At 27.9% G+C, this 12,500-nt stretch overlaps 2 protein-coding genes across 2 annotated transcripts in view; one reads left to right on the forward strand and one right to left on the reverse strand.

The window, feature by feature from the left end:
- The window catches only part of plod2 (procollagen-lysine, 2-oxoglutarate 5-dioxygenase 2), a 397,088-nt gene that overhangs the window by 10,716 nt on the left and 373,872 nt on the right, over positions 1-12,500 (forward strand). The gene's annotated exons all lie outside the window — the stretch shown is intronic.
- LOC133630342 (phospholipid scramblase 1-like) overlaps positions 2,263-12,500 on the reverse strand; it is a 12,186-nt gene continuing 1,948 nt past the window's right edge. Inside the window, exons 3-4 of the mRNA XM_062021903.1 lie at positions 8,376-8,537; positions 2,263-3,255 (exon numbers count right to left, since the gene is read on the reverse strand). Coding sequence (XP_061877887.1) covers positions 3,226-3,255; positions 8,376-8,537 — 192 coding nt within the window. The 3' untranslated portion in view covers positions 2,263-3,225. The remainder of the gene's footprint in view (positions 3,256-8,375; positions 8,538-12,500) is intronic.

The following is a 12,500-nucleotide window of genomic DNA, read 5'->3' on the forward strand; positions in this document are numbered from 1 at the left end:
TTGTTATGAATTATTGACTTAATGAAGGCTCCAATTAGTTCACATTTTGGAATATTTTGTGGGGAACAATGTTGCATATTTTGCGTTAGTCGTATAAAAACACAATTTTCTTTGAGATAAAAGAGCATTACTACAAAAACACACAAACAAACTATAAAGATAGTTAAAAAAACAAAAAAACCCCGCTAAAATTATCCAGGACCCAAAAGGGTCCCGCTCATTAAAGTGTTAACAATATTTCATACATTTTTGTTTTATTTAAAAACAGATTTGAGTGTTATAAATAAAACAAAAATGTATGAAATATTTTTAACACTTTAATGTGTGGGACCCTTTTGGGTCCTGGAGAATTTTAGTGGGATTTTATTTTTATTTATTTATTTTTTAACTATCATTTCTGGAAAAATAATAATAAATCAACATAAATGTTGTTATGAATTATTGACTTAATGAAGGCTCCAATTAGTTCACATTTTGGAATATTTTGGGGGGAACAATGTTGCATATTTTGCGTTAGTCGTATAAAAACAAAATGTTCTTTGAAAAAAAAGAGCATTAAACAAAAACACAAAAAAACTATACAAACAGTTAAAAAAATAAAATAAAATCCCACTTAAATTCTCCAGGACCCAAAAGGGTCCCACTCATTAAAGTGTTAAACATATTTCATACATTTTTGTTTTATTTAAAAACAGATTTGAGTGTTATAAATAAAACAAAAATGTATGAAATATTTTTAACACTTTAGTCCCGTGGAATTTTAGTGGGATTTTATTTATTTTTAATTTTTTTTAACTGTCATTGCGCAAAAAAATAATAATGAATCAACATAAATGTTGTTATGAATAATTGATTTAATGAAGGCTCCAATTAGTTCACATTTTGGGGGGAAGAATGTTGCATATTTTGCGTTAGTCGTATAAAAACAACATTTTCTTTGAGAAAAAAGAGCATTAAACAAAAACACAAAAAAACTATACAAACAGTTAAAAAAATAAAATAAAATCCCACTTAAATTCTCCAGGACCCAAAAGGGTCCCACTCATTAAAGTGTTAAAAATATTCCATTAATTTTAGTTTTATGTATAACACTCAAATCTGTTTTTAAATAAAACAAAAATGTATGAAATATTTTTAACATTTTAATGAGTGGGATCCGTGGAATTTTACTGGGATTTTATTTTTTTTAAAAATGTTTTTAACTGTCTTTGCTGGAAAAATAATAATGAATCAACATAAATGTTGTTATGAATGATTGATTTAATGAAGGCTCCAATTTGTTCATATTTTGGGGGGAAGAATGTTGCATATTTTGCGTTAGTCTAATATTTCATACATTTTTGTTTTATTTAAAAACAGATTTGAGTGTTATAAATAAAACAAAAATATATGAAATATTTTTTAACACTTTAATGTGTGGGACCCTTTTGGGTCCTGGAGAATTTTAGTGGGATTTTATTTTATTTTTAATTTTTTTTAACTGTCATTGCTCGAAAAATAATAATGAATCAACATAAATATTGTTATGATTTATTGACTTAATGAAGGCTGCAATTAGTTCACATTTTGGAATATTTTGGGGGGAACAATGTTGCATATTTTGCGTTAGTCGTATAAAAACAAAATTTTCTTTGAAAAAAAGAGCATTAAACAAAAACACAAAAAAACTGTACAAAAGTTTAAAAAAAAATCCCACTTAAATTCCCCAGGACTCATTAAAGTGTTAAAATTATTTCATAAATTTTTGTTTTATTTATAACACTCAAATCTCTTTTTAAATAAAACAAAAATGTATGAAATATTTGTAACACTTTAATGAGTGGGACCCTTTTGGGTCCTGGAGATATTTAGTGGGATTTTATTTTTTTTTTTTTAACTGTCATTGCTCGAAAAATAATAATGAATCAACATAAATGATAAATGATAAATAAATGTTGTTATGATTTATTGACTTAATGAAGGCTCCAATTAGTTCACATTTTGGAATATTTTGGGGGGAACAATGTTGCATATTTTGCGTTAGTCGTATAAAAACAAAATTTTCTTTGAGAAAAAAGAACATTAAACAAAAACACAAAAAAACTATACAAAAGTTTAAAAAAAAATCCCACTTAAATTCTCCAGGACTCATTAAAGTGTTAAAATTATTTCATAAATTTGTGTTTCATCTATAACACTCAAATCTGTTTTTAAATAAAACAAAAATATATGAAATATTTGTAACACTTTAATGAGTGGGACCCTTTTGGGTCCCGGAAAATTTTAGTGTGATTTTTTTTCCGTTTAGTTTTTACTGTCATTGCTGGAAAAAAAAATAAAGAATTACAATCGATGCTGTTTTGAATTATTGACCTATTGAAGGCTCCAATTATTTCACATCAAATATTCCACCTCGAAAACTTGTTTAGGGAAAATATTGCATATTTCGTATTTTTGCCATAAAAACAGGGTTTTGATTGAAAGAGCTTGAAACATTAAAAAAAAACTGTTATATTGACATATAGACCTAACATTGATCCAGAGATTTATTAAGCTTTGAATGAAAAAAAACAAAACGAAAAAATATTAATATATTACATATTTTTACCATTTTTATGACGGACCAAACTTGAGAGGAGTCCTTAAATTTAATAAAATATATTTTAATGGTTTTGAAAATGAAAATATCAAAATGCTTTGTTTGTTTTAAGCCTGCGGCCCTCAGTGGAAAAAGTTTGGACACCCCTGTCTTAGACGAAATGCTAGCGCCCTCTGGTGGGCCTCACTGGAATGTACGTTTGAATTGGTTGACTTCCTGCTTGACTGCAAGCACATAGAAATAAACACATTGTTCAAATAAAAGCAAATATAAATAAACACATTGTTTAAATAAAAGCTAATATAAATAAACACATTGTTTAAATAAAATCTAATATAAATAAACACATTGTTTAAATAAAAGCTAATATAAATAAACACATTGTTTAAATAAAAGCTAATATAAATAAACACATTGTTCAAATAAAAGCACATATAAATAAACACTTTGTTCAAATAAAACATCACAAACAAGTTCTACAACTTAGCACATCTTACTGACCCTTCCTTTTCCGCACCGGTCCGACTAGAAAGAAGTAACAAACGGTATCAAAATGCAGTGGTTAAAAACAAACACTCAATACTTTCCTACAAGGTCAACAGGTGAAGGTGACATGGCCTTGTTCCTTCCTCCTGACGCAGCTTCTCTTAGTTAGTTGTCTCAAAAAACATAAAATCCTGCAGCAAAAGGACATAGAAATTAGGGAGGATAATAGAAAAAGTCAATGTTAATAAACAAGAGCTAAATTAAAGGGAAACGGCACTTTATTTTTAATTGTGCCTATCATTCACAATCCTTAAGTGAGACAAGAGCACTTTTTTTTTAATGCAAGTCGTAAATAAACGCTAGGAAAAAGTCAGCTATGCAATAGTCGCTCTATTCCGCCTCTAAAGCGCTCTAAAAAACCTCCAGTAAAGTTTTATATACACGCTGTAAGTATGTATGTAGTATCAAGTAACATTCATAATAACATGTAATATATACACGCTGTAAGTATATGTGTAGTATCAAGTAACATTCATAAAAACATGTAATATATACATGATGTAAGTATATTTGTAGTATAAAGTAACATTCATAATAACATGTAATATATACACGCTATAAGTATATATGTAGTATCAAGTAACATTCATAACAACATGTAATATATACACGCTGTAAGTATATATGTAGTATCAAGTAACATTCATAATAACATGTAATATATACATGATGTAAGTATATATGTAGTATCAAGTAACATTCATAATAACATGTAATATATACATGATGTAAGTATATATGTAGTATAAAGTAACATTCATAATAACATGTAATATATACACGCTGTAAGTATATATGTAGTATCAAGTAACATTCATAATAACAAGTAAAATATACACGCTATAAGTATATATGTAGTATCAAGTAACATTCATAATAACATGTAATACATACATGATGTAAGTATATATGTAGTATAAAGTAACATTCATAATAACATGTAATATATACACGCTGTAAGTATATACTGTATGTAGTATCAAGTAACATTCATAATAACAAGCAAAATATACACGCTGTAAGTATATATGTAGTATCAAGTAACATTCATAATAACAAGTAAAATATACACGCTATAAGTATATATGTAGTATCAAGTAACATTCATAATAACATGTAATACATACATGATGTAAGTATATATGTAGTATCAAGTAACATTCATAATAACATGTAATATATACATGATGTAAGTATATGTCATGTAGTAACATTCATAATAACATGTAATATATACACGCTGTAAGTATATACTGTATGTAGTATCAAGTAACATTCATAATAACAAGTAAAATATACACACTGTAAGTATATATGCAGTATCAAGTAACATTCATAATAACATGTAATATATACATGGTGTAAGTATATAATGTAGTATCAAGTAACATTCATAATAACATGTAATATATACATGATGCAAGTATATATGTAGTATCAAGTAACATTCATAATAACATGTAATATATACATGATGTAAGTACATATGTAGTATCAAGTAACATTCCGAATATCATGTAATATATGCATGATGTAAGTATATATGTAGAATCAAGTAACATTCATAATAACATGTAATATATACATGATGTAAGTATAGATGTAGTATAAAGTAACATTCATAATAACATGTAATATATACACGCTGTAAGTATATACTGTATGTAGTATCAAGTAACATTCATAATAACGTGTAATATATACATGATGTAAGTATATATGTAGTATCAAGTAACATTCATAATAACATGTAATATATACATGATGTAAGTATATATGTAATGTAGTAACATTCATAATAACATGTAATATATACATGATGTAAGTATATATGTAGTATCTAGTAACATTCATAATAACATGTAATATATACACGCTGTAAGTATATACTGTATGTAGTATCAAGTAACATTCATAATAACATGTAAAATACACACGCTGTAAGTATATATGTAGTATCAAGTAACATTCATAATAATGTTGTCACTTGATGTGAGACAACAAAGACTACTTTGGGACAAATGATCCAAAAACTGAATTTTTTTTAAGCTGACTTATATATATTTATATATATATAAAATATATATATTTTAGGTATATATTTAATTTTTATTTTGAAAGCTTCTAATATTGTAGATCAGGGGTGTCTAAACTTTTTCCACCAAGGACCGTATACTAAGTGGTCTAAGTATGCAGCGGCCATTTTGATATATTTTATTTAAAGAAATGCTAAAAATAGATATTTTGTCATTATTATGTCTTATTATTATTAGAATATTTTCCTATTTTTTTGCTCTTTTTTCTTACATTTTAAATGATTTTTTTTTCCCCATGCAAGAATATTAAAAATACGATTAAGTAATTGCCTAACCTAGTGTGTCCAAACTTCTGCCTGTACAAAAATATTAATGCTCAGTTACATATCTGCCAGTGTTTATTATTACGGTTGTAATATTTCTAATTATTTACATCATAAGTTAGCATTATTTAACTTTTTAATTAACTAATTGACTAAACTTTGTTTATATTTTAAGTATATTTTGTTTTAATTTTGAGAGCTTCTAATATTTTAGATCAAGGGTGTCTAAACTTTTACCACCAGTGAAAAGTCAAGTATTGGGGCGCTTTTTTGATCTTTTTATTTATTTTAATGTATTTTTTAATGCTAAAAAAACAGATATTTATATATATATATATATTTTATATATATATATATATATATATATATATATATATATATATATATATATATATATATATATATATATATATATATATATATATATATATATATATATATATATATATATATAAAAACAGAAAATTGAGTTATAGGTGACTAAGTATATTATTATTAATTATTAGTTTAAAATTTCAGCTTTTCTCATTACATACCAATATTTTTGCTTTTTTTTCTTACATTTTAACTGTTGTATTTTTACTATGTAAGAATAATATTTACAAAAATTAAACTATGATTGTTTAACTGCATAACTTAGTGTGTCAAAAATCCTACCTGCACAAAAAAATAACTTTTCAGTTAGATATTTAACTCTGTCTATTATTGTTGTAATTCTTCTAATTAATTCATAAATTAAAAATTAATTTATGTTTTAATTAACTGACTTATTTTGTTAAAATTTTAAGTATATATTTATTTTTTATTTTGAAAGCTTATAATATTTCTAAACTTTTGCCACTTAGGGCCGCACACTGAAAAGTCACATGTAAGGGCCATTTTGATCTTTTTTTTTTTTTTTAAATGCTAAAAAAACCCCAACAATATTGCATTTATTTAAAGACAAAACATTGAGTTAAAGGTGACTAAGTATATTTGTATTAATTATTAGTTTAAAAGTTCAGCTTTTCTCGTTTTTTTCTTACATTTTTACTGTTTTTTTTCCCCACTTGTAAGAACATTAAGATAATAATAATATAATTAATATTAATATTAATTATTTTAAAATTTAAGCTTGTCATTACATTCCAATGTTTTGCTCTTTTTGTTTTATTATAAAAAAATAAATTTTTTATTGTGTAACCGCATAACCTAGTGTGTCCAAATCTTCTGCCTGCACAAAAATATTAATTTTCAGTCACACATTTAACAGCAATAATACATACATTTTTGCTGTTGAATTAATTAATTCATTAATTGTATTATTTTATTTTTAATTAACTAACTAAACTGTGTTTATATTTTAAGCATATATACTTTTTTTATTTTTTTATTTTGGGAGCGCCATTTATATATATGTATATATATATATATATATAAATTTATTTTTTATGCAAAAAAAAAACCCAGATAATTTATATATTTAATTATTGGTTTAAAATGTAATCTTTTCTCATTACGTTCACATTTTTTTCTCTTTTTTTCTTACATTTTAACTGTTTAAAAAAAAAAAAAATAGATATGTTATTTGAAAACAGTTGGTACATTTGCACAAAGTGTCGCCAATACAAGCCTGAATCATACTGGGTATGTGAATCATGCCGGGTATGTGAATTATACTGGGTATGTGAATCATACTGGGTGTGTGAATCATGCTGGGTATGTGAATCATACTGGGTATGTGAATCATGCCGGGTATGTGAATCATGCTGGGTATGTGAATCATACTGGGTATGTGAATCTCACTGGGTATGTGAATCATGCTGGGTATGTGAATCACTGGGTATGTGAATCACTGGGTATGTGAATCATACTGGGTATGTGAATCATACTGGGTATGTGAATCATACTGGGTATGTGAATCACTGGGTATGTGAATCATGCTGGGTATGTGAATCATACTGGGTATGTGAATCACTGGGTATGTGAATCATACTGGGTATGTGAATCACTGGGTATGTGAATCATACTGGGTATGTGAATCACTGGGTATGTGAATCACTGGGTATGTGAATCATACTGGGTATGTGAATCATACTGGGTATGTAATCATGCTGGGTATGTGAATCATGCTGGGTATGTGAATCATACTGGGTATGTGAATCATACTGGGTATGTGAATCATACTGGGTATGTGAATCACTGGGTATGTGAATCATGCTGGGTATGTGAATCACTGGGTATGTGAATCATACTGGGTATGTGAATCATACTGGGTATGTGAATCACTGGGTATGTGAATCATGCTGGGTATGTGAATCATACTGGGTATGTGAATCACTGGGTATGTGAATCATACTGGGTATGTGAATCACTGGATATGTGAATCACTGGGTATGTGAATCATACTGGGTATGTGAATCACTGGGTATGTGAATCACTGGGTATGTGAATCACTGGGTATGTGAATCATACTGGGTATGTGAATCATGCTGGGTATGTGATCATGCTGGGTATGTGAATCACTGGATATGTGAATCACTGGGTATGTGAATCATACTGGGTATGTGAATCACTGGGTATGTGAATCACTGGGTATGTGAATCACTGGGTATGTGAATCATACTGGGTATGTGAATCATGCTGGGTATGTGATCATGCTGGGTATGTGAATCACTGGGTATGTGAATCATACTGGGTATGTGATGGGAAATAAAACCTGTGGTATCGCACATCACTATCGGACACATTACATTACAATTTCCCTTGTGGATCAATAAAGTCTAAGTCTAAGTCTAGGTCTAAATCCAGGTCTAAATCCAAGTCTAATTCCAGGTCTATATCCAGGTTTAAGTCTAAATCTAAGTCTAGGTCTAGGTCTAAGTCTAAGTGTAGGTCTAATATCGGACTCACGATGAGAAAACAGGCCCCGATCATGACGGCCTTCATCCTCACGTCCAGGTCCAAGGGAAACTGGATCCCAAAGTTGTCGGAGTCAGTGAAGACTTCCCTTAGAAGACCCGTCCACTGTTTGCTGATCTTCCCGATCTTGCTGACTTCATCCATGGTCAGAACCTGGAACCACAGTCACAGGAGACTGAGAGACCACGCCTTGGACTTGTTGGATTTTTACCCGGGATAATGAGTAAACAAAAACCACTATTTGCCCCAAAAGACTCACTTTGTCAACAAAAACTAACAAGAAATAGAAAAAGTAAGGTTTATGTCAGGGGTGTCAGTGGGTCGGATCAGGTTTCATCCGGTCCGCGGGATGAGTTTGCTAAGTAGAAAAATGAGCTGAAATATTGGAATGAAAGAAACTGCTGTTCTAAATGTGTCCACTAGATGTCACAATAGCAATGGTTTGTATCTTTGTAGATGATGCTACATATGTAAAAAAAATAGTGCACCAGTCGAGGAAAATGAGCAAACTATACAAATAACATCCTGTAATTTGATTTTGATATTTTTTTATATTGATAGATTGAAAATTAACACCAATGAAAATCAACTTTTACCTTGAAAATAATTTTTTGTCTTGAAAATCAACTTTTACCTTGAAAATCAACTTTTACTTTGAAAATCTTTTTTTTGTCTTGAAAATCAACTTTTACCTTGAAAATCAGTTTTTACCTTGAAAATCAACTTTTACCTTGAAAATCATTTGTTGTCTTGAAAATCAACTTTTACCTTGAAAATCAATGTTTACCTTGAAAATCAACTTTTACCTTGAAAATCATTTGTTGTCTTGAAAATCAACTTTTACCTTGAAAATCAACTTTTACCTTGAAAATCAACTTTTACCTTGAAAATCTATGTGTACCTTGAAAATGTACTTGTACCTTGAAAATCAACTTTTATCTTGAAAATCAACTTTTATCTTGAAAATCAACTTCTACCTTGAAAATCAGTTGTTACCTTGAAAATCAACTTTTACCTTGAAAATCAACTTTTACCTGGAAAATCAGTTTTTACCTTGAAAATCAACTTTTACCTTGAAAATCAACTTTTATCTTGAAAATCAACGTCTACCTTGAAAAGCAGTTTTTACCTTGAAAATCAACTTTTACCTTGAAAATAATTGTTTTACTTGAAAATCAACTTTTACCTTGAAAATCAACTCTTATCTTGAAAATCAACTTCTACCTTGAAAATCAGTTTTTACCTTGAAAATCAACTTTTACCTTGAAAATCAGTTTTTTGCCTTGAAAATCAACTTTTACTTTGAAAATCAGTTTTTGCTTGAAAATCAACTTTTACGTTGAAAATCATTTGTTGTCTTGACAATCAACTTTTACCTTGAAAATCAACGTTTACCTTGAAAATCAACTTTTACCTTGAAAATCAACTTTAACCTTGAAAATCAACTCTTACCTTGAAAATCATTTTTTACCTTGAAAATCAACTTTTACCTTGAAAATCAACTTTTGTCTTGAAAATCAACTTGTACCTTGAAAATCAGTTTTTACCTTAAAAAAAACTTTTACCTTGAAAATCAGTTTTTGCCTTGAAATCAACTTGTATCTTGAAAATCAGTTTTCAACTTGAAAATCAGTTTTTACCCTGAAAATCAACTTTTACCTTGAAAATCAACTTTTACCTTGAAAATCAACTTCTACCTTGAAAATCATTTTTTACCTTGAAAATCAACTTTTACCTTGAAAATCAACTTTTATCCTGAAAATCAACTTCTACCTTGAAAATCAGTTTTTACCTTGAAAATCAACTAATATCTTGAAAATCAGTTTTTACCTTGAAAATCAGTTTTTACCTTGAAAATCAACTTTTACCTTGAAAATCAACTTTTACCTTGAAAATCAGTTTTTACCTTGAAAATCAACTTTTACCTTGAAAATCAACTTTTACCTTGAAAATCTACTTGTACCTTGAAAATCAACTTTTACCTTGAAAATCAACTTTTATCTTGAAAATCAACTTCTACCTTGAAAATCAGTTTTTACCTTGAAAATCAACTTTTACCTTGAAAATCAGTTTTTGCCTTGAAATCAACTTTTACCTTGAAAATCAGTTTTTTGCTTGAAAATCAACTTTTACGTTGAAAATCATTTGTAGTCTTGACAATCAACTTTTACCTTGAAAATCAACGTTTACCTTGAAAATCAACTTTTACCTTGAAAATCAGTTTTTACCTTGAAAATCAACTTTTACCTTGAAAATCAACTTTTACCTTGAAAATCAGTTTTTACCTTGAAAATCAACTTTTACCTTGAAAATCAACTTTTACCTTGAAAATCAACTTTTACCTTGAAAATCTACTTGTACCTTGAAAATCAACTTTTACCTTGAAAATCAACTTTATCTTGAAAATCAACTTCTACCTTGAAAATCAGTTTTTACCTTGAAAATCAACTTTTACCTTGAAAATCAGTTTTGCCTTGAAAATCAACTTTTACCTTGAAAATCAGTTTTTGCTTGAAAATCAACTTTTACGTTGAAAATCATTTGTTGTCTTGACAATCAACTTTTACCTTGAAAATCAACGTTTACCTTGAAAATCAACTTTTACCTTGAAAATCAACTTTAACCTTGAAAATCAACTTTTACCTTGAAAATCATTTTTTACCTTGAAAATCAACTTTTACCTTGAAAATCAACTTTTGTCTTGAAAATCAACTTGTACCTTGAAAATCAGTTTTTACCTTAAAAAAAACTTTTACCTTGAAAATCAGTTTTTGCCTTGAAAATCAACTTGCATCTTGAAAATCAGTTTTCAACTTGAAAATCAGTTTTTACCCTGAAAATCAACTTTTACCTTGAAAATCAACTTTTACCTTGAAAATCAACTTCTACCTTGAAAATCATTTTTTACCTTGAAAATCAACTTTTACCTTGAAAATCAACTTTATCCTGAAAATCAACTTCTACCTTGAAAATCAGTTTTTACCTTGAAAATCAACTAATATCTTGAAAATCAGTTTTTACCTTGAAAATCAGTTTTTACCTTGAGAAATCAACTTTTACCTTGAAAATCAACTTTTACCTTGAAAATCAGTTTTTACCTTGAAAATCAACTTTTACCTTGAAAATCAACTTTTACCTTGAAAATCTACTTGTACCTTGAAAATCAACTTTTATCTTGAAAATCAACTTCTACCTTGAAAATCAGTTTTTACCTTGAAAATCAGTTTTTACCTTGAAAATCAACTTTTACCTTGAAAATCAGTTTTTGCCTTTGAAAATCAACTTGTATCTTCAAAATCAGTTTTTACCTTGAAAATCAACTTTTACCTTGAAAATCAGTTTTTACCTTGAAAATCAACTTTTACCTTGAAAATCAACTTTTATCTTGAAAATCAACTTCTACCTTGAAAATCAGTTTTTTATCTTGAAAATCAACTTTTATCTTAAAAATCAACTTCTACCTTGAAAATCAGATTTTACCTTGAAAATCAACTTTTACCTTGAAAATCAACTTTTATCTTGAAAATCAACTTCTACCTGAAAATCAGTTTTTACCTTGAATATCAACTTTTACCTTGAAAATCAGTTTTTGCCTTGAAAATCAACTTGTATCTTGAAAATCAGTTTTTACCTTGAAAATCAGTTTTTACCTTGAAAATCAACTTTTACATTGAAAATCAACTTTTATCTTGAAATCAACTTCTACCTTGAAAATCAGTTTTTACCTTGAAAATCAACTTTACCTTGAAAATCAACTTTTACCTTGAAAATTAGTTTTCACCTTGAAAATCAACTTTTGTCTTGAAAATCAACTTTTGTCTTGAAAATCAACTTCTACCTTGAAAATCAGTTTTTACCTTGAAAATCAACTTTTACCTTGAAAATCAGTTTTTGCCTTGAAAATCAACTTTTAACTTGAAAATCAGGTTTTGCCTTGAAAATCAACTTGTATCTTGAAAATCAGTGTATCCCTTGAAAATCAGTTTTTACCTTAAAATCAGTTTTTACCTTGAAAATCAACTTTTACCTTGAAAATCAGTTTTTACCTTGAAAATCAACTTTTACCTTGAAAATCAACTTTTATCTTGAAAATCAACTTCTACCTTGAAAATCAGT

Source organism: Entelurus aequoreus, linkage group LG15 (genome assembly GCF_033978785.1).
Source record: "Entelurus aequoreus isolate RoL-2023_Sb linkage group LG15, RoL_Eaeq_v1.1, whole genome shotgun sequence".
Classification (NCBI taxonomy): domain Eukaryota; kingdom Metazoa; phylum Chordata; class Actinopteri; order Syngnathiformes; family Syngnathidae; genus Entelurus; species Entelurus aequoreus.